The sequence below is a fragment of the Corvus cornix genome, chromosome 1A (assembly GCF_000738735.6).
Source record: "Corvus cornix cornix isolate S_Up_H32 chromosome 1A, ASM73873v5, whole genome shotgun sequence".
Lineage (NCBI taxonomy): Eukaryota > Metazoa > Chordata > Aves > Passeriformes > Corvidae > Corvus > Corvus cornix.
In genome coordinates, this window is record NC_047057.1 from 40,948,990 (window position 1) to 40,970,900 (window position 21,911).

The 21,911-nt window shown below is 36.6% G+C and overlaps 1 protein-coding gene across 3 annotated transcripts in view; it reads left to right on the forward strand.

Annotated features, from left to right (window-relative positions):
- Positions 1–13,324, forward strand: part of LRRIQ1 (leucine rich repeats and IQ motif containing 1) — a 104,714-nt gene extending 91,390 nt beyond the window's left edge. For 2 of the 3 annotated variants that reach the window (XM_019279921.3, XM_010413760.4), the window contains one exon: positions 11,922–13,324. In XM_019279921.3, coding sequence (XP_019135466.3) covers positions 11,922–12,061 — 140 coding nt within the window. In that variant the 3' untranslated portion in view covers positions 12,062–13,324. Of the gene's footprint in view, positions 1–153; positions 2,194–11,921 lie in introns of those variants that run through there. The other variant, XM_039571455.1, reaches the window with a different exon arrangement.
- Positions 13,325–21,911: the final 8,587 nt, after the last annotated feature.

Here is a 21,911-nt window from a genome sequence, read left to right on the forward strand (position 1 = left end):
AATATCAATAGACTTTCCTCCAGTGATTTTAGTGGGAAGTTCCCTGTGATGTATTGTAGGTCTTCTCATGTCTGAGTCCCAAGAAGATTTTCTTTTCCCTAAAGTATGAAAAAGGTTTGGTTTTTAATATTCCTCTATTTTTTTTTCTAATAGAGCTTTGAAAAATGCATGTTTTGTTGCCTGAACACCAGAACACATATCACAAATCAAGGCACAGATTTCTGTCATGTTGATTACCCATTATGCTGTAGTATATGATCCCACTGAACTCACCATATATAGCTCAGTAGTAGAGGATCCTTTTAAGGGCTTATATTTTTACCACTCTAATACCATAGAAGGTAACAAAAGAATCTATATTTAGAAAAAATGAAAAAAATAATTCTTGAATGTCATAAAAGTATAGAATTTTAAGTTTCCTGTCTTATATTGTCTGATGTAACTGAAGAAATGTTAATATATTTCTGATAATATGGCATACTATATTTTTCTACTTCTGTACAATGTCTTTCAAATAAATAAAACTATAAACCCACAAAAAACACATTGCAGATAATATAAACTGTAGTACATAACTTTGGCAAAATTATCAAAATTCCTAAGTAGTGAAGTTTCTTGAAATGTTTTCAAAATAGAAATTAGGTATTTCATGTAATTTATATATATAAATTGTTGGATTTACTTTTTGATTATGTTTCCGTATATGCTGAATTTTTATTTTCAGTGAAAAATAAATTAAAATTCAAGAAAAACATGTAAAAATGCTTGAAATCTCTATTTTTCTGACATACTTCGTAGAGGCTGTAGAATAAAGATTTATTTACATTAGTTCACCACAAGCAAAAGATAATAGCGACTCAATATGTTTGTGCTTATTCATTTGATTTACACTCTTAAAATTAGATTAGATAAAATTTATCATCATAGTCTAAGTTAATTGCATCAATGGAGAAAGAATATAATTCTGTCTTTGTGCCTGCCATCTTAGAAAAGAATGAATTGTGCCCTTAGTTTTCTTGTTCCTCTCCACTGGTTAGTGATGAAGCCACACAATTTAAATTAGATGAGAGTTCTAACTGCTAAGATCCTGAATTTAGGTGAGATGGCTCTAAACTGATATCAATGGCAAAATTATCGTTATTCATATATCCAGAATTGAATGTGTGCATATCTTGAATAATTGAGTTAAATAGTATACACTGCATTCATATTAGTGTGTAACCACTGTTTAGACTGTAACCTATACTGTAACTCCATCCAAAAATAAATTAAAGTGAACTGTTTCAACATGTAGAACTTGCCTGTGTGGATCTTGGGAACAAGATCTTTCTTTGGAAGATAAAAGTGTCATTGCATTATACTTTCAGTCAGGAGAAATTAGGAGAGGAGCAGGAAAGAACAATCAACTGGCAGAGTCATAAATGTGGAGGGGCAGGGGTGGAGAGAGAGAGAGTTTACAATGTCTGGTAATATATGTATACTTTCATAAAATACACATCTAATACACCATACCTATGTATTCATTCCCCTTTCAGTAGTCCAGGAACTAAGGAAAAAAAAGTCCAGGTCTTACATCTTTTTACATGTTTCTGCATATGTGTCTATATAAATTTTATCATCATTGATTTAAGAAATTAAACGGTGGTGATACATTCAATTGAATCACTTATGATATATAAAACCAGACATTACTGTCAGCTTTGTACATTTCATATGCAGTATAGAAACATATTTATTACATTAGTTCTGTTTGCCAAAGACTGTTGCTTTTCAATGATCAAAATTAAATTATTAGCCCCATGGTATCCTTAATCTGAAAACATTATAAATTTGCCTTTACTGAGATTGTATTTGTTATAAAATGCTTTCCTGTTGCATAGTCTCTCTTGGTTTTGCCTTCTGAAATATTAAATGAAGATGCCTAGGAACTGTTTCAGTGATTTAGTAGTTGTATTACAGATTATTATAAAGATGCTGTGGCTTTAGAGGTGCTGTCATTTCAATAAATTATTAAATCAAGCTCTTGTACCATTTTTTCAGGAGATCTCAACCTCAATGGTTTGACAATCTTTAATTAATAAAATGTTACTAAGTTCACTTTCCAACATCCATAGTTTTGGTTGTTGCTCAGAATTCAATTATTGTTTGGAATCAAGAGCTGTTATTTGGCAGTGTCATACATGTTCCTTATATATAACTTGTAATTTAGAAATTGTATCAATAAATTGTTGAGATCTTACAGGCTGAAAAGTAAAGTCTAGAAATGCAAGATAATGGATTCTTAAGTATAATTACTAAAAAAAAATCCCTCTCAAATTTATGTGATACTGAAATAAAATACCTTTTATATATAGTACAGGGAAATGTATGAATGATCATGTCTTTGTTAAAACAAAACTTCCAACACTTTGAAGTTATAATCCTTTAATTCACAGGGGATTTTAGAAAGACTAAATCAAGATTTTAAGAAATATTTTTGGGAACTTCCCAACTTTTATGTTCTTTCTATAGATCTTTTTTTCCAAAGGCAGGTTCTTTGAATTCTGAATAAAACAATGTCAAGGTTTTTATAAGCCAAATTTACTATTTTTTCTGAAAAATTTGGATGGGATGCATTAATCCTAAACTAACTTAATTCTGTTCCTTGACAAAGCAAAATCAATTAAGTAATAAAAGAAATGCTTTTAGCATAGTATATCTTAGTTTAAGGAAAGCATTTGTTTACTTTAAAGTATTTGATTTGCTTCCCTGTTACATGTTCAAAGGGAAATATAGTTGTTCATTAAATTGACTCAATATTAAAAGAATAAAGCTTAAATAAATGTATAACCTAAAGAAAGAGTAGCCGTTGTTCAGTTGGACTAAATAGTTATCCATCTAATTTAGGACTTTGTTTCTGTTAATGGCCAGTATGTTATGATCTAAGAACATATTTGTATTATGTTCTAGAAAGAATATTATATTCCTTCTAGAAATCATAGTTATTGCTTTATGCTCCCTAGTAACTATTTTTTCTTTTCTATTTCTTGAGGTAATTTTTTGTATGGGGCTGGTTGGGGGAGGGGAGGGGGGGGTGTCCATTCTTATCTGACCATTCTTTATGATTTTTATAACTCCATAAACATTGGTGTGAATTTCTGGTTGTATTTTTTGTTTCATCACTTTCCTGAGAATTGGTACTATAGTTAACATTAAGTTGCAAGATGGGCACAGAAATATTTTGCAAGAATTAGAAGCTAAACATTTTTTATACCTAGCTAGACAGTATAGTTTTTTTATATCCTCATATCCAATTTGTGAGTAGGCTGTGACAATCAACTACCTTCTCTCCTCCTAATATGTTTCTGGCCAACCAATATTGGTCCTTTAGATGAGTCTCCTACATATTTACATTGTCTAACTGTCATCACAATTTTGTGGTTTTCTTTTCTCTGCAAATTGAAGCTTTATTTTCATTATATTTGCCTTGGGAACTGCAATCTTCTGACCAGAATTTGAAAGTGAAATACAATGGGATCTGTGCCTTTGTTATTTAAAATACTGCCCAGAATTCTTAATTCTTCTCCTCCCTGAATTCTAGCTTTTCAGGAAGCCTCTGATAGCAGTAAAATAGTGCTTTCCAGGAAAAAAAAATAATTAGGACCTGAACCTTAGTTCAAAAATGGACCCATGTATATCTCCACTGAAAAACATTTATCGGTTCTATTTCTCAAATAAATTCAAACTTTACTACCGTGTTAGTCAGTGAAATTAAATTAATGCAGTTTAATTATGACTTTCTTACAGTGAAAAGTCTTCCAACTCAGAACAAAAAACAAAGTAACTTTTATTTCACTTTCTTTTTGAATCTTATTCAATTCTTTTTGCTCTTGACAGAGCCCCCAGCTTGATTATTTTTGCATCCCTTCTTTCATGATGAGAGTTGTTAGAAACTCTTCAACTTTTTTATGAGCAGTGTATGGTACAGCTTCACTTTAAAAAATTCCTGCTTTCCTGTTCCTTTCTTCTCAGTGTCACTATTGTCTATATATTCTAGTTCAAGGACTGCTGTCTTTCATTTAGGATTTGTAAACTCTGTGTAGTAAGCATCTCATTTTTAAGCTCTCTATGAATTTATTCATATTTTACCAAGGGGTTTCTTGTGCATATTTCTTTCCTTCTTTCCTTTTTTCTTTTTTTTTCTTTTTTGTGGAGATACATACATATTTTTCTATGTATTGTTTAACTATCAAACAACATATACCTAATCTTTTTGAATAGACTACAGAATGACAATTTACCAGATGCTGCTTAATTCACTTTGAGATTGCATATTAAAAAATTACCTAAATGCAGATTTTAAAAGGTATGTAGAACTTGCTTTCATTGAATTTAACAGGCTAGGGAGAAAAAATGATACATGATCTCATGTAATTTCATCATCCATGTTTTCAATTATGAAAATAATTCCAGAACAGATACACAAAGGCATTTTCTAAATTTTAAGTGCTTAATTTTACAGCTGGATAGTCTATAGTCTTCTACTCAGGTTTGGAAGTTCTTCAGTGTGGTTTTTTGGAGAAACCAGATTTAAAAAAAAAAAAAAAAAGGAAGAGAGAGAGAAAAACCGATTTCAAGACATTGGCTTGTAGCTCACTTAGATATCCGCTTAGACACATGGAAACATTAAACCATCGACAAGGATTTCTGTCTTATGATTTGAGTCAATAATAACAATGTTATGTTTCCGTTGCTGTGGGATGTTTGTTAAGTAGGTTCAAAAATATTTCTCAAGTCAGTGCACTGAAAGGTCCAGTAATTTATGTTGAGCTATTTCAGATTGTTGCACTGGATGGTAAAGATGTGTCTATGAGATCTTCTTTCCCAAGGCATTCTTTCTGTTGTTGTTTTTTTCCTTCTGATTTGTCTCTTTTTTGTTGCTGTTTTTTCCACACCTGTGTTCCGTAATCCTTTCTTTTACTATTATAAATTCTTGTTTCTGTCCTCTAACTTATTGCAGCATAAGCTTCCTCTCCCATCCACTCTTCCTTCCCACATAAGCCATCAAGTCTTCTGTTTGTTTCTACAGATCCTGGTCTGATTACCTTTTTCTTCTCACTCTCTGTTTCTTTCTGAATCCAGATTATTCCTGACAATATTCCTCAGACTCATCATCTTCTAGTTTAGACTTCCTCCAAATTTGGCCTGTTTTAGTGTACTGTTTAGGCAGATCTTGAGTCCAGTCTCATAATGTACTTACTCTTTGTGTTCTTTCTTATCATTACCTGTATTTTCACTTCTTTTAATTATGTACATTCTGAGAGTTAGGAGCCATATAGTGCCCATAATCCATCTTCTTTATTCTTACTCAGTTCCCCTTTGCCAATTACAGTTTTCTTCTTCCTCATGTTTTTCTCTCTGCTCTGTGTCAGTCTCTTTGTCAAGTCATTCTAGTCTCTTGCTCCAGCTGTGCCAGGACAATGTTTACCAAGTTAGCTTTAGTTTCTCTTGATTCCAAGTCAGTCTCATTCCTCTCTTGGATTTTAGTTCCAGCCCTTTGCCTCTTCTCTCAGTCTTCTTCCTGTAGGAGTTTTGCTTCTTACCCTCTTTATGGTTTCTGTAGCTATTGTTCATTCACAGACATGAAATGAGCAGGCTTTTAAGTTCCCTGAGTTAGCATGATCTTCCACATTATCTTTAGGAGTTGTCTTGCTTAGCTCCATGTAATATCATGGTTAATCATGTTTCCATGACTGGCATTTTAGTGAATACAGCCCAAAAGATCAAGAACTCCTTCTCTGATCATGGAAAAACTTCAATTTGTATATACTTGATCCAAATTTGGACATATCCTAAAAGGAAGGCTTTGTTATTTGGTAGATTTTAGGTCTCCTCTGCAAAGGACAACATAAATATTTTACATATTTTCTTAAAAGTGACCAAACTTTTTTGGAAAATTTCAGGCAGACACAATTTCATCCTAAATGGTCAGAATTGGGGAAATAGATAAGGAGCTGAAACACAAAATAAATATTGAGCTGTAATAACCAGTAGTGCTGAAAGTCTTGTTTGTAGTTAGAAAAGAGTTGTGTTTTACAGGAATGTATTTGAAACACTATGTTTATTATGTTTATTTTAACTGTGTGGAATGGCAATTAATAAATGTTTATAATATATTCTTGTAAATTGTTCTCTCTCAACTCCATGTGACTCAGTCACATTTTAGAGTTCAGATTATTCAAGTATGTAATTGTCAGCATGATCTAATTAGAAGAGCATCAATGTTTGGTAAACAAAGGAATTTAAGTTCATCATTTCTATAAAATTTTAGAACTAGTCTCTACTCCTACCGACATGAAGTCAAGCAGATTTACAAACAAGATTCACCATTTACTTACAAAGAAAAAATATTAATCATGAGTATATTCTTTCTTCAAATTTCCATAGAAAAAGGAGATATATCTTTACATATCATGTGGGATTTCATATAAATTGCTCCCCAGAATTTTCAATGTTATTTAAATATAATTTTGAAATTTAAAAATGTAATGTAAAATTGCGACACAATATTTTTTATGCAAACGATGCAACTAAAAAAAAGAATACAGCTTCATTATAGCCATAAGTAACATTAGTAAAAGGTTAATTTTTTCTGATATTGTAGCATTTACCTTTTTCACAGACCTGCTGAACCTACCTTCTTTCCAGAGCTTAAATTGATGTAAATGCTTTGCTGCTAAGGATTCGTTCTGGTCACTTTCATTAAAATGTTGAGGTTTTTTTCTCCATGCCTTCTTATGCTGTACTTGTTTTTAAGTAATACAATATGGTAAGGACTTTGAAATAAATTATATCTCCAGACACACAATGTTAGGTGGATCGATAAATGTCCTATGACGTCTACTATGCATCATAAAATTTCTATCATAACCTTTTTAACAAAGCTTTTCTTCTTGGACACCAAGAATTTCATTCAAAGCATTTTGCATATTGCATTACTTATCAAAACAGAGGATATGTAAAGCTTGACATTTGTTAAAAGACCCAGACTTTAACAGAAAAAAGACCAGAACAAATCAATAGCAGAAAACAGATTAAACAACCAAAAAGTGACTGCTGAGAAATAGAAGCATGTGACATTACCCCAAGACAAGCTTTCAGCACATACTCAAATGAAATAGTTTTTTGATATATATAGGCATCTGAAAGTCTCTCAGACCATACTGGAGCTTCATATAGTAAATTGTTGCAAGTAAATAACTGTTAGAGCCTGTCTTCCAATTGCTTTTCTTGGCTAAGATTTGTTCCCACATCAGTGGGTATTAGAATAACCATGTACCATGTTAAATTATACTTAATATACTTGCCAGGTTCTATTTAATTCTAGTACAAGTAATGGTAAGAAGAATAATAATAGTTGTTGTCAAAAATATCAGTACTGTATATAGTAAACCAAATGGAATTGTTCTAATTCATGTTTAATAAACATATTAGTTTATATTTATCTAATTTCTATTTAGTAAACATACTAAAGACAGTATCTTGAAACAGTGTGAATCTTTCTGTTGTTGCCTTTGGGCAAGGCCCACTACAAATACACTTAAGGAACATAACATGAAATAAAAGTATTGTGATTATGCTTACAATTATTCATAAATCACAAACGCACATGTGCATACCTATGTGTGTATGTATGCATATTAATGCAATATATGCCTTACAGATCTCTTTATCTTTATAGCAAAATATGACTGTAAATTTCACCTTTATTTTACCAGTCAAGAAATTATGATAGTAGTAATTTGATTCACTCATATGCTAGCATGTGAACCATTCATTTGCAGGACACATTGCAGTTTAGAGGAAAATGGATATATTGCAAATCCAAGCTTGCTGTAAAAACTGTTCACATCATTAGTAATGCTGTAAGAGAAATATATAAAACACTCAAAATAACAAATAAAAGTGAAACAAATTTATTAAGGATTCACCTGCCTATTCATTTTGGTGTGTTTTGAGGGATTTGGAAAGTTGAGTTTGTTATCTGGTTTGCTGCTTTTTTTTTTTTTTTTGAAAAACAAGATTGTGTTTTTAACACTTCTAGGTTCAATCTGTTAATTCAGAGTGCCATTGTCTTCCCTGACCAGACTCTCTTGTCTTCTCTCATCCTCTTGATCTTGACCAAATTCTTACCATTTCCTAATGGAGGTGTCTTTATTAAATATTTCTGAAGGAAAAAAAAATGCCTGTTTGAAAATCAGAATCAGGAAATCTGTTATAAACACAGGTATTGACAATCAAGTCACTGATTTTTTTGTAGTTTACATGCAATTTTTTTTTACTTCTTGGAAGATTCTACCTAGTTGCTCACTTTACACTTAAGTGCAAAGCTGCTCTTGAGCACCTGTGAAATGCTCATACCTAGATTTTCACTGGTATACCAAAAGACATGAAGTAAAAGTAAGCCTAGTAATTTGTGGGCATATGTATGATCAATCAGGTAAGTCCTGTATTTGCAATGCATTCCATTCATTATTGTAGTATCATTATTGGATTAGATATTAGGAAAATTTTTTTCACTGAAGAGGTGGTCAAGCATTAGAACAGAGTGACCAGAGAAGTGGTGGAATCACCATCCCTGAAAATGTTCAAAAAACTTGTGGATGTGGTACTAAGAGACACATGGTTTAGTGGTGGACTTGGCAGTGCTGCCAATGGTTGGACTCCATGATCTTAGAGGTCCTTTCCAACCTTTATGAATCTATGATACTATTAGTATGTTTTCATTAATCTTTCTGTTTGGTCTTGCATTAAACTCTAGGAGAAAGAACTGCAGCAAAACCCTTTTTCATATTTGACTAATACCTTCATTATAAATGAGGTTTCTTTGTTTTATGACACAATTTTTCGATCATAAATAATATTTAAGCCACTAGCAGTTACAATAGGCACTAGTGTAACATCTGAGAAATAGCAATGATGTGAATAGGAGTAAGCAAATGGTACTATGCTGGTATGACTTATCTGTGCTTAAGAATTCTTCTTCAGGGAATAAGCTGTTGGTTCTCCATGCCAGCTCTGTTTTTCATCACTCCAATTAGACTGATAATTGGAACAGCAGCATTGACAATAATACCCATCTCTTAGTACTATTTAGTAGATATCAAAAGTGCCCATTTCAGAGATGGAAAGAGGGGACATACAAAAGGAATTATTTACAGTGATTTACAACAAACCCCTCTGTAGATATTTCATTCCAAATTAGTTGATCATTCTCTGCAATGGCTTTATTTTCTTTGGCTGAAAGTGCTGAGAACTGTGTAAAGGATGGAAAGAAAGAATACAGAGTTAGTCTGTGCTTCAATTCAGTTTGTCTAGGTCACAATTGTATAATACAGTTTAAAGCAGACACTATGAAGTGTAACGAGACCAGATAAAGAAAAAGAGACCCATGACTGTTGGACTTTGGGAGAGCCTCTGATTTGTTAAACCTGCATTCAAGAGAGCAGAGAATCTACACCTTTAGAGTATCTGGGATTTTGTGAAAATACCTTCAGGCTGATGAAGTTATCCTGCCCTACTGCTGAGGGTCTGCAAATCCTGAGCAATGATTCTCACAGACATCTAAAATGTTGTTTTGCCAGACAGCCTATATGCACTTCAGATTAATATTTTATTACGTTTCTTGACTGTTCTACCCTCTGAACAATGTGTAAATCAGTTTAAAAATAAAAAAAAAAAAATTTGTGAACTTTTGTCTCTGTTTAGACAAGCAGAATTCATGGTATGATAGATGCAGCTGTTATTCTGCCAAAATAAAAGGATGTATTAGCAATTTATGGACACTTTTCACAAGTTTCTTGCAGCAAATTATAGCAGGTCTTTGGGGATTTTTTAATGGAACAAATAATATGCATTTCATACTCATGTAAGGACAATATATCCCTTCCAATGCATTGTATATAGTTACAAGTGGAGAGCCAAAAACCCTGTATGTACAGATTTCTGAAATCCATCATGAAAATACTATTTAGCAGTGCACACAGATTTGTAAACAAGTGAGGCTGTTAGTCCAGAAATAATCCAGATCAGGCAGTTAGGATGAGGTTGATTGACTGTCTTGCTGTATTGATTTTATCACTGCTAGACTAGTTTTCAAATTCATTTTTGATAGGCTCTTTCTAGCATTTGTTTATATTCTGTTTTAAAAATAATGTAATTAAATGCATTTTTTGTCAAAATATACAAAACAATAGCTGGTATGTCTTGTTTACCTATATTATTGATACCATGTTGAAGATGAGTGCATGAGAAAAGAATAAGTTAGCCTGATTTTGTTTTCCACTTCAAATGTGCAATAGCACATTTGTTTTTATTTTAACAAAGAACATACTCCAGTCTTAATTTTTTTGTTGTTTAACAATGTTTTCAGTTTCAGAAAATACTGCTTTAAATTAAAGGCATGCAATTTAAAAAATATTATTACCATGTTAGATTTATTTTGAAGTTTCACTAATTAACCACTTAATTTACTTATTTGAGGGTTTTGGCCTTCAGTGAATATGTTATGGTTCCCAGTCAAAATAATTAATGGAAAGTTTACTGCTTGATTAAATATTTTCTTAGCTCTTTGACAAAAGTCTTTCTGTACTAGAGAGATCTGCTACCACTTGAGGTGTTAAATAAAATAATCCAAAGGCAAGGAAACCGGGAATGGTGTAAAGACAAAATATCAGGATTTTAAATCTTTAGGAGGTACATCTAGAGTAAATTATATATTTTAAGAAAAAACAATTGGCTACATCTGTAGAGCCATAAGAAGATGAATGGAGATAATGTTAAAAATACCTGAAAGCTCTTGACTGCCAAAAGAGAGAACTATTTAGTAAGATACATTTGCAATAATTTCAGAATTCATAAGAAAGGGAACTGTGGGTGGGGAAACCCCCCTGACATTTAGATCTAACAGGTTACATAAAAGCATCCATGAGAAAACAAAGAAACTCTTACTCTTTGGTACATAGAATGATATTCAGTCATATGATTTAAACTTTGTTCTACTTTTTTGGCACTATGTATTGCAAGAAATTTAATTTTTCTGTTGAGAAGTACTAAAAATTTAAAATATCAAAAATACTGAAACTATGTAGGTAATAATATTTTCCTTTGTTAAGTGGTAAAAAGTTGTTCATATAATAGGTATTTGATAAGCTGGCATGTTAATTTTTTATATATATACACAAACACAAACTGCTGTAATGTGAGCATCATATCATTCTCTTGCAAAGTTTGGATTGTCTTCCACAGATGTTTTCTTTCTTAGAGATGCCAAAGAAAGATATTTCCAGGTGTAAAGTGTTCATTTTTGTTAAATGAATATCATACCTTTGGTCATGCCTACTGGTTATTTTATTTAAATAATCATCTCAAGAGTTTTGTAGAAACTATTGTCTAAGTTGTTCGAGCATCTGTATGCATGACAATGAAAGTGATTGTTTAACATGTTCCTAAATTTTTCTGTGGCACTATCCAGCATCTAAGTTAAAGTATTCCTGAGCTTTGAACAAAAGAACACTCTCTTTTATTTGATCTAATATAGTAAAACAATTAATCCACTTGAAGGGTGAGTTTCTGTGTCAAAAGCATTGAGTATTTCCATAGGTGTTTAGCTTCAAAATGGACAGATAATGGCACTTTTAAAAATATGACAATTTTGTTGGGTAAGGAGGTTTTTTTGGATAAGGAGGTTTTTTATTTTTGAAAATACTACCTTGTGAAAATACTTGTATTACTTTTAAAAGGTGAGCAATACATAACTATAAAAATTGTGTGCTGTCAAATTAGACATAAAAATATTAGTGTCTTGAAAATAATATGGTACAGTGAAATTTAGGGAGTTTTGGTTGGTTGGTTTTTAATTTCATGTTTGTTTTGTTGTTTAGAAAAGAATATTTCTACTCCAGAAAAATCATATTTGCGTCCATCTCATAAAGAACGGATATCATTTCGAGACCATCCAGTGCAGCTAAGTGGAGGATGGGGAGCAGGCAAAAAAAGGCAAAAGCTTAAAAATATTAGCTGAATATTGGAGATAACTTAACTAGTTGATTTAATCCAATATGGAGAGCATATGGAGAGCTGTTTCTTTTCAAGCCTCTGAATATCAATTGTTGGATTTTCATTTATTACCAATAAACCAGTTTCAGTTAACTACTTTTGACTTATTTTATTATACATGGTTACAGTGGTTTGGGTTTGATGGGATTTTTTGGTCAAAGTATTTTATACCTGTCAGTAAGTTATCATAGTTTGTGTTTTCAATTGCTTATATGTTCATGTGGTATAGAATGCAGAACTGATTAACTCTGCAAGGTTTGTTGCACAGTGACTAAGTTTAGGCTTGCTTGTAAGAACTGGATGGGAACTCCAAATGTAATAAGAGTTCATGTTCATGTGGTGTATGTCACATATTGAAACACTGAATTCTCATTTTCTTACAAAATAAAATACATGCTTGCAAACTGTGTTGTGAGCTATAACAGCCAGCAATGCCATTCTTAGAGAAGTCTGTTTAGAATATTTGACTGAATGAGTATACAAATGATAGGCATGCACTTTTCCTTTTTTAGGAGTATGAGTAGTCCTCTAGATTGTCATAATATGATAAAGCAACCTGTTATAGTTTAATACTTTCAAATACTTCTGTTTCCTAGAGAATTAAAAAAAAATAAAAGGTTGTCATTTTGTTCTGGGATGACGTAAAATTAGATCTACGTGTCACTGTTAACCCAACATAATTTTTTCGCAGAGAGAGGCTCCTTCAGACCCATGTATAAATGTTCTGTGGTGCAAGGAAATCTAGAGAAAGAGATGAAATACTATTTCAGCTGTTCATGGGTATCTAACTCATTACTTCTAGTCAATGCTTTGTCCATCAGCATTCAGGACAGAATATGTTCCTTGATTTCAAAGACTAACATTATTTTAATGTTTTCCACTTTGAGGGTATAAGTTGCTAATTGGATCTAAAAAAGGCTGTCTTTGGTATTTCCTTGTCTGTTTTCGTAAGCCTCAACCCCCTGTAGATGGAGAAAGAGGTGGAGAGGGTAATGGGGCTTGAAACTTCAGTCAGTAAAGAACATAAATTACTGCATTGTGGCTGTTTTAAGAATGTACTTAAGTTAACGTCATGTTATTCTGTAAAGTGCTTTTAATTCTAACATACACATCCAGCTATGGATTAAAAGCATTTATCTCCACTTTTGTGAATACTCGCTTTCATTTTCAGATAAAAAGATGGCTGATCTCATGGAAAACCTCCACTAAATAATTTTGCTTGTTTTAACCAGTGTCCTGTTTTTATTATCACTTGCTTTTGAGAAGTGCACCCTATTTCAGAAAAGATTTCTTTGCCTTTATGGGGAATTATGGTCAGTGAAGGTTGCTTGACCTGACTGTAGAAATGCTGTGGTTGTCAACAGGGTATAAAATGCCCGTAGATGTTTATCTTACCTAGTTAGTTTCCCAGTGACTGATGTTAAATGTTCAGCTTGATTTCAGGGTCTGCAATATAGTTACTTCTAAACATCACTAACAAATACTGGAGCTTTTGTGATTTTGCTTTTAACATCAAGGTTATGAGTTTTATAGGAAAAACTTTGTTATTTCAAAATGTCTGTCAATACACCTGGCAGTGTGTGTAGCCACTGTCACAGGTGTTAACTGGAAATCAAAATACAAAATCAAGCAATTCACAGTTTAACATATCTTGCAGATTGTCCCCTCTATTTGTCTAGAGTATCCGTAATATATTGCACATCACTAGAACTGTAAATAAGGGATATTTCAGGTTTTATGCTTCTTTCTATATCTGCATCATCTATATCTGTAGCTACATCTCTATCTAAAATGTATCTGCTGTATAAAAATTGCCATACCTAATATCTTTTGCTTTCAAGGTGTTTCTGAATGAGAAATACCTTCCAGCCTAAATAAAATGGGTCGGCAACATTTTTTAAGGCATTTTATTTTGCAAAGATAAATGGTAGCTTTTTAATATGCAGTTTACTGAATTACAAATTGGAGTGGCAATATTCACTGACAAGCCTTTGTGGGTTCATGATGTGCTTAGTCTGCTATTCAATTAGTTGATATTGCCATGCATAAGTTAAGTAATATACCCAACAGAAATAAAGGTATAAAGTATGCCAAAACATGTTTCTGTTTTCATTACATAACATTGCAAAGTGTAATAGGATGAGGTCTTATTATGGTATCCAACACATCTTTCTCAGAATTGCAATGTTCAGAGTACAGCGTGTCTGACCAAATACAGAAAAATGTGCAAGGTGCAACTTCTGTTGAAGCTAGCAGAGAGACCTTTATTGCACTCAGGGGTAAGGTGAAGTAACCAACGTGTCTTGGTGTTCATAGTCACATCTTATAGTACATAAGGTCAGAGGTAAAACGGATGATACACGTGGTGGGTATTTATTACATTTATTTTTCAAGCCCTACTCTGCAAGCAGTTTCATGCTTTTTTTGTGTGTGTCTTTTGGGCATTTTCTTTTAGTTCTCTCTTTTTAATTTCCTTTTTTTTTCTTTTTTTTCCCCCCCCCACTTTTCTTTGTCCCCTCCACACCTACCCCCTGATGCAGTAATTCTCATTTAGGACAAGAACATATTCTTAAAAGTAAGTTTCTCTGTCAGTCTGTTCTAATGTTGGAGTGGCTGTGAGTCAGTGACAGTCCAGCAAAACTTACATCACAGAAACCTGAAACTGTGTTCCTGGATGTGCTGCTGCCTTTGCAGTGCTTCAGACTTCTTCCAGGCTCACTAGCATCACCTCCTCGACCCTTTTTTCTGTTCCCTGAAGATCCTTTAACATGAAGGATGAGGAACTTCATATGAATAAGCTCTTTTAAAAGAATTCCTTGTATGTATGAAGCTTGGGACTCAGGAATGTATTCAAAGCATTCATTTGAAATAAAGAAGAAAACAACAAGGTGCATTTATGTATTGAAACGTTGATGGGTGTTACTCCCCAAAGCAAACTGAAGAGCTTTCTAGGAGCTCTCCTGAACAGATCCCTGGACTGTCTTTTCCTGTGCAACTTACCTGAAGGTATGCACAGTAGTTCTTTAAACCCTCTGTTGTTTGAAGGCAGCATTAGGAAAAACACCTGCAGCAACAGGAAAAAAAAAAAAAAAAACCAAACAAAACCCCTCCCCAAAATGCATGGTCTGAATTTCTAATGTTAGAGAGGTGCTAAATGGTACTCAGATCACACACACCTGAATGACAAAAGACTGTGAGGAAATGTTTCTCACTGAATAACGGGCAGATTTACCTACCTACCTACTTACCTACTTCAGACGCAGTAACCATGCTGACTCAAAAGATTATTGCTGAAATGCGTTTTGTGTTTCAACAGGTATGTAAATAGCCAATGTATAGCATACACGTTGCTTTGGTGCAGAGTGACTTGGTGTTACATTTTGACTTAGTAAATCATTGTCATTAATTATTAATAATCCTATTATTCGAGCATGCATTCATTAAAGGCATGTCCACTGTACATAGTGTTTATATTTTTCAAAAACTTGCCACAGATGGCATCCAAATCTGGCCTCAGACACATGGCTGCAAAACTGCTTCTTGGTCTTCCATTACAACTGTTAAAAGCACTATGAGGAATGTATTAGATTAATAGCTCCTTGATTTTAATTTTTTAACTGCCCCAGACTGACCATCTTTACAAGGACTGGAAGTTTAAATTAATGACACTATGAGCTATACTGTTATTTGCAGACCATCTAGACAATTGGATTGTCCTTTATGAGCATTTCCTCCATTATATTGGTGACAGATGCTGACACAACAGGTTAGTACATACCTAACTAGCTGCCAAGGTCTAGCATTTGTTCTTCCCCTGATCTTCATTCGAATGTTAAACAGACTTGTTTGGAGTTAGTAACCTTTTCTTAGCTTCTTAGTTGACTGATTGCTACTTATATAAAGCTTTTTTTTTTTTTTCCGCATAAAACATTAAATAAGCTGAATACCTAGGAAGATATAAAATTACTTCTGACTGATATGCAATTGATAGCTCTTTAACAATAAAGCAGGTAAGAGCATTTTATGTTGGTAACAACAAATGCTGATTTCACAAAGTTAAGTGATAAAAACCATGTTTATTAATAGCTAAGGGTCTAAGAAGATTTTTTTATTCCTAACTTATTCATTTATTAAATTACACTTATGCAAAGAAACCAGAGGTTTGCAATTTTTTTTTTTTTTTTTTTTTTTTTTTGGGAGGCAGTACTTCAGTCCTGAAAGCAAATAAGCACCACCTGGTAGCTGAGCCACAGCCAAAGTGTTCCACATATATCCTGAGATGGAAGACACCTTTTTAGGACAGAGTGCTATAACTAATTAAATTCTAATAAAGGATAAATGCCTCTATTTCAAATTGGCTCAACTTTCTGTGCTTGTGAGCCATGGTCTGAAGAAAAGGAACGTACAAAAATAAAATGGGCTGTATATTCCTGCTACATTCCGATCATGAGATGTTAGCTGTCCTGTCCAAATGGTGTGGGTTCTGTCACCATTACCAGGTAGGGGGGGTTCGAGCAGTTATTCATTGCAAGAACACAGGTTAGCCGTAAGCTTGGCTCGTTTGTCTAATGCGTTGCTGTTCATGCGAGTGAATACAGTTCTCCGGCAATTTTGCTTTAAACGACGATGTCCTTTACATGAAAAAATGATTGCTGCGGGATTTAAAAAGCACGGCTAGGCGAGAAGAGAATAAAAACATCGGCCTGGCAGTCTCACGAAGTGGCAGTTTCTGGTGGCTTTTTCTCTTCCCCCGCAGTTTACTCTCCGTTCGCAGGTTCTGTGAGAGGTGCGCCTGCGGCCGGTGCCAGCTCGGAGCGGCCGCGTGCGCCCCGCTCCGGAGCGACACCGAGGGGCTGTGCCCGGCAAACCGGCACGGATCCTGGCTTCCATTCCACGAGCGACGGCTTCATTCTCCAGTGCGGGTCCAGCCCCGTGGATTTCTGTGAGACATTTGACCGAAAATAAAATAAATTTTTAAAAAATATTCAAACAAAACAAAACCTAAGAGCTGTATTTTACATATCTCCTCCATGTTTGTGCCGTTTTCACTCGCATTTAATTGCAGGTAATGACTCGGGAAGTTGTTGCCTTCATGTAATGTGCAGTCCGGCCGTGTGCCGGGTTAAGCTCAGAGCCTCGGCCAGGACGATGTGGGAAGGATTTGTCCCTGCTCGGGGGAGATGCGCTGGCTGTGGTGGCAAATGGTCGAAGGGGGGGGGACCTGCTTTCACCTGGCGGCACCTCCTGCCCTGCGAACAGGAGGCGAGGCGAGGCAAGGATTGAAGCTTACACTGTTCTGCTTTACCTGAATACTTGATAACATTAAACATTTTGTGCTTTGCCACAGCACAAATGCAAACACAAATAAGAGAATTTCCTGCAGGATCATGTCGTCTCCTCACCTCCCATCGCTGCCCGATACCCTCTAGAAAGAGCCAGCACACAAACGGACTAGAAAAAAATGTATTTCGTGGTGGCATATGACAGGTATGGGTTTTGTCAGGAAAAGTGAAATATTTCGAGGCTATTTGTAATATAGTGGATTAATTTGGATTGCCCAGGGTAGAAACAAAAAGAAGACTGTCTCTAACCAAAAGCTGGGGGCTGGCTTTATTTGCCAATATCAATATTTGTGTGGAAAGCTTAAAATATGTTGTTTTTCCAAGCACTGAAGTTTTAAAGGGGGGGGGGGGGGGGGGGGGAGGAAAGGAGGAGAAGGGGGGCCGTGGATGAAATATTAGCAGCATATCGGTTAACCACTAAGTTCTTTTTTGTGTCCATCTAGCCGTTTCTGGTAAGAAGGGCAGAGAGTCTAAAGGCTCGGGGATAGATGCTCCTTAATGCAGGCTAGCGTTTCAAAAGATACAGGCAGCTCTCAGCAAATGACAAAATAAGGCTGAGACTGTACAGAGGCGGTGCTGAAAGACCGGAATAAAATTGCTCTGTGGTTTTCAGCATCGCTGAATTACACACTTTTAATCGCATCTAGCACACATCGCATTGGGGGAAAAAAATGCAAAAAAGAGCAAGGGTTCTTTCAAACGAGGTAGCCTTGAAAACCGGCAGTCCTTGTCAAAGCAGCTCAATGCATCCATTTGTTAGTACCTCCAACTTGAACAGGGATCTATTTCTTAGACCCTGCCCCTTCTGTCTCACACCTTCCTTTACCTTCGTGCTTAGAAACCACAATGTCGACCCATATTTCATGCCTTAGAAGAAATCAATTCATCTGAGATGACAAGGCAGTCCCCCCCACACGCACTCTCCAGGCCTCTCGATACATTCAGAGCCTCGGGTCGCTCCGGTAATGTAGCCCTTATATTTTCGGAATTGTCCCAGTAGCAATCAAACTGCCATCAGGGAAGACTGGGTAACTTGCAAAGGAAGGCTCTGCTTTTAGTTTGCTCTCTTGCAGAGGTGCGCTAAAGTTCAGTGCCCTACAGCCCAGCATTGTTTCGCGACGGGAGAGAAAAAGGGGCAATTTAGACAGAATTGTTCACTTAAAACTCTCTATCAGCTCCTTCGGGGGGACCGCCTGCTCCTTGGAAATATATTACAGGGGTAAGGGCGGGAGGAGAAGCAAATATTCACCCGTAACTGACTGCAAAACATGATAGCGAGCTTTTCCACTTCTAAATTTTTCTTATAAGGCGTCTGTTTCTGTGATATGAAGAACGGTGTTTGTCTTTTGCCTTGCGAATATAATTTGCTGGAAAGCTTGGCAGAGGGGGAGGGGGCGAGGATTTGGCTTCTGAGGAGGCGCTCCGGCTGCAAGAGCCCGGCTCGGCCAAAGCTGCCAGAAGCTTTGTCCCCCGGTAAGGGCGGAGGGACAGCCGCCTCCTCCGGGGCTGCACACAGAGCAGCTCTGTGCTTGCCTTACCTAAAATCCCGAGTAGAAAGTCAGATCCCACTCTTAGTCGAAGTGCGGCGAGGGGGGAGTGGAGGGGAATAAATACGTATATTGGACCTGAGAAGCATCTTCAGGAGCAAATATCTTCTTTCTAGTGGTGCAAAACTGCACCGGGCTTTGAGTCCCACGACCCAACTTTCAAATCCTTTCTAAACTTGATAAAGGGCTACAATAGCAGTCCGATGAAGCACAGATTAAATTAGTGTAGAATTTGTTTTTATAGCACATATGTAAGTAGGGTTCATTATAATTTGAACTAGATCAAGATAAGAGATTAATGCTTTTATAGAGCATCTCTGCAGAGATTTCCTATGGGGCTAAGATTAAATCAAAATCAACACACTAAATATTATCTCATTCCATTTTATGTTTAAAAAAAATTGGTTTAGGAGTCACTACCTGTTGTAAGAAGAAAATTTTCGAGGTTTGTCCAGCCCTGACAGCAATCCTGCTTTCCTAACGGGGCAACTTTCCCATTCACCAAATTTCTTGCCTGCCCCCTGGGTATGCCTTTGAGGCACGTGGAATCTTCATTTTATCTGTGCAGGTGTCATACAGGAAATCTCCCAAACAGCTGAGGCACTGTCAAAGCGCCAAACTGCAGGAACCGTGAAATGGTTGCTGTCGTTACGTTCGGGCTGTTTTGTGGACTAGACCTGGAAATGTCTGAACCTCGAGCCTGGCTGGGAAAGCAGGAAAGGCTCCAGGCTCGGGCCCAGCCTAATGAGAGGTGACACCACTTTCCCTGTGCGAGGTGAGCGGAGCTCAGTAGGCTCGTCCGCTGCCCACGCAGAATTAACATTAAATTGCCGAGTAGAAGTGTAGTCGACTTGCTCCTACACTTTCACTGATCTCTGAAACTACAGATCCCAGGTTTCTGGTAAAGTCACTCCAAACAGTGTCAATTAAACATTTCCTCTCCGAACGGAAAATCTTAAAGTTATCCACGTACACCAGAACCGATTTGTGTTTGTTTGCTCAGGTGAACAAAACCTGCCTGTTAGGAAGAAAGTTCGTTAAAGGGGGCTTGGATCGGGACCTTTTGCAGCCTGGCTGCGGAAATCCGGAACACAGTCTTTATTTTCAGGGATCAAAATAGTGATGCTTCACATACATAAAGAAAAAAAAAAAAAAAAACAAACAAAAAAACAACAGTCCCCAAAACTCAGTTTATTTCAATGCTCATTGAGAGGCAATGCACTTCTTTTTGCTGGCAATAAGAATATTTCACATGATTCTTCTCACAAGCAGGATGTCTGGAAAATTATTTCTCAGCCAAGCTAGCGTTTGGATCTGTAATTTGTAATTTGCCACGTTCCACTGGGAGGGAGATATGGAGTGAGTCGCAGAGTGTTTTTTTACACCTTTTTTCGCCTCCGCAGGTCAGGTCAGTTCCCAGGACCGAGTGGCAGAGACCGAGAGTCTGGTTTCTCAGAGGTCTCTCTGGAGCCTGTGCCCATTTCATGCAGTAAAATCTCCGTGTCTGAAATTGAAATGAGCTCCTAGGTAAAGCCTCAGCAAAGAAAACAGAAGGCTTGTGGAAATACTGAACCATTCGAGCACCTGTTTTTCGAGATAGACATTTCTCTTCGTGTTTCACGCACCCGATCCCCGACCTGCGGCGGTTATTGGGGTGCTTGATCACATTCAAGACAATTTATTGCTTCCCTTCTTCCCCTATAACCATCCCTCAGACGCCCCTCACTGAAGGGCACTCCTCCCGCGGCAGCACCCAGCCCTTATCTTCATTGCTTCACCTTCCATTTACCAGACAACTGGAATGTTCGTATGTGGAAGGAATTGAATAGTACCCCCCAAATTCGTTTAGCCGAGTCTCAGGTAGCGTGAATTTCCTCCCCTTCAATCCTTAAATAAATTTCGTGTTGTAACTTTTCTGAAGGGAAGAGAAGTGTTGGTGTAAAACAGATTAAAAGATAAAAATCTTCTATCTGTCCTGACATCCATAGTTAAAACCCGGTATTAGAAATGGGGAGGAGGGACGGGAGAGGATGGGGATTCCTGGACATTTGAAGGGGAGATCATCGCCCGTATTGCTGCCGTTCTCACTTTATTTAAACAAATGCAAGGGTGTGAGGAGATCCCTCCAACACGCAGTAGCCCTGTTTCGGCTGGAAACTGCCATCCCGAGCAGCAGCGGCTGCGGACCCAGAAACGGAGCGGACGGGTCCGGCACCGCAGTCCCTCATTTCTCTTCCTAAATTCTTTGACTGTTCGGCAGCGAGACGTTTGAAATTTATGCGGGATCCTCTTTCCTACGCTTGGTCTGTAACTTCTGATCTCAGGAAGGGAAGGAATGCGAGGACGGCGGGGGTAAGGCAGCCAGCCGTCCCCGCAGGAGAGCCCAGCGGTACCGCGGAGCGTCCCGCGGTGTGCGCGCCCGGCTCGTCCCAATGGACAGGCTTCCCCCAAGGAGCTCCTATGCACTGCAGGGGCGAGCTCCTTCACACCACCTCTGGTCACGAAACGTCTCTCCATCACACATAACACCCTCTCACAGAAGGTTTAGGAGATACTCCATCTCTGGAAACACAGCGGCACATCTGCATGCAGCTCTTAATAACGGGGCTGCCTGGCGGAGGGAGTAGGTCCCTGAAGAAAGATGCTTTTCAAAGCTGTCTCACCTCAGCACAGAATTTTTTCCCTTTGCCGCCTTCTCCCCCGGGATCTGTCCAACCCCTCTCAAATGGTTTTAGCCCGCTGAAGTCAGCTTTCTGTTTTCAAGCTTTTAAGGAGAACGTGGCGCCAATTCTCCCCTAGGTTACATCTCTCCTTCCCTTTGAAGTCCTCTGGGTTGCACAGAGGTAAATGAGAGCAGAATTTGGTCCCTGGAGCTAACAGTGATGTGGAATCACTCTGATTTTTATTTATTTATTTATTATTTCCT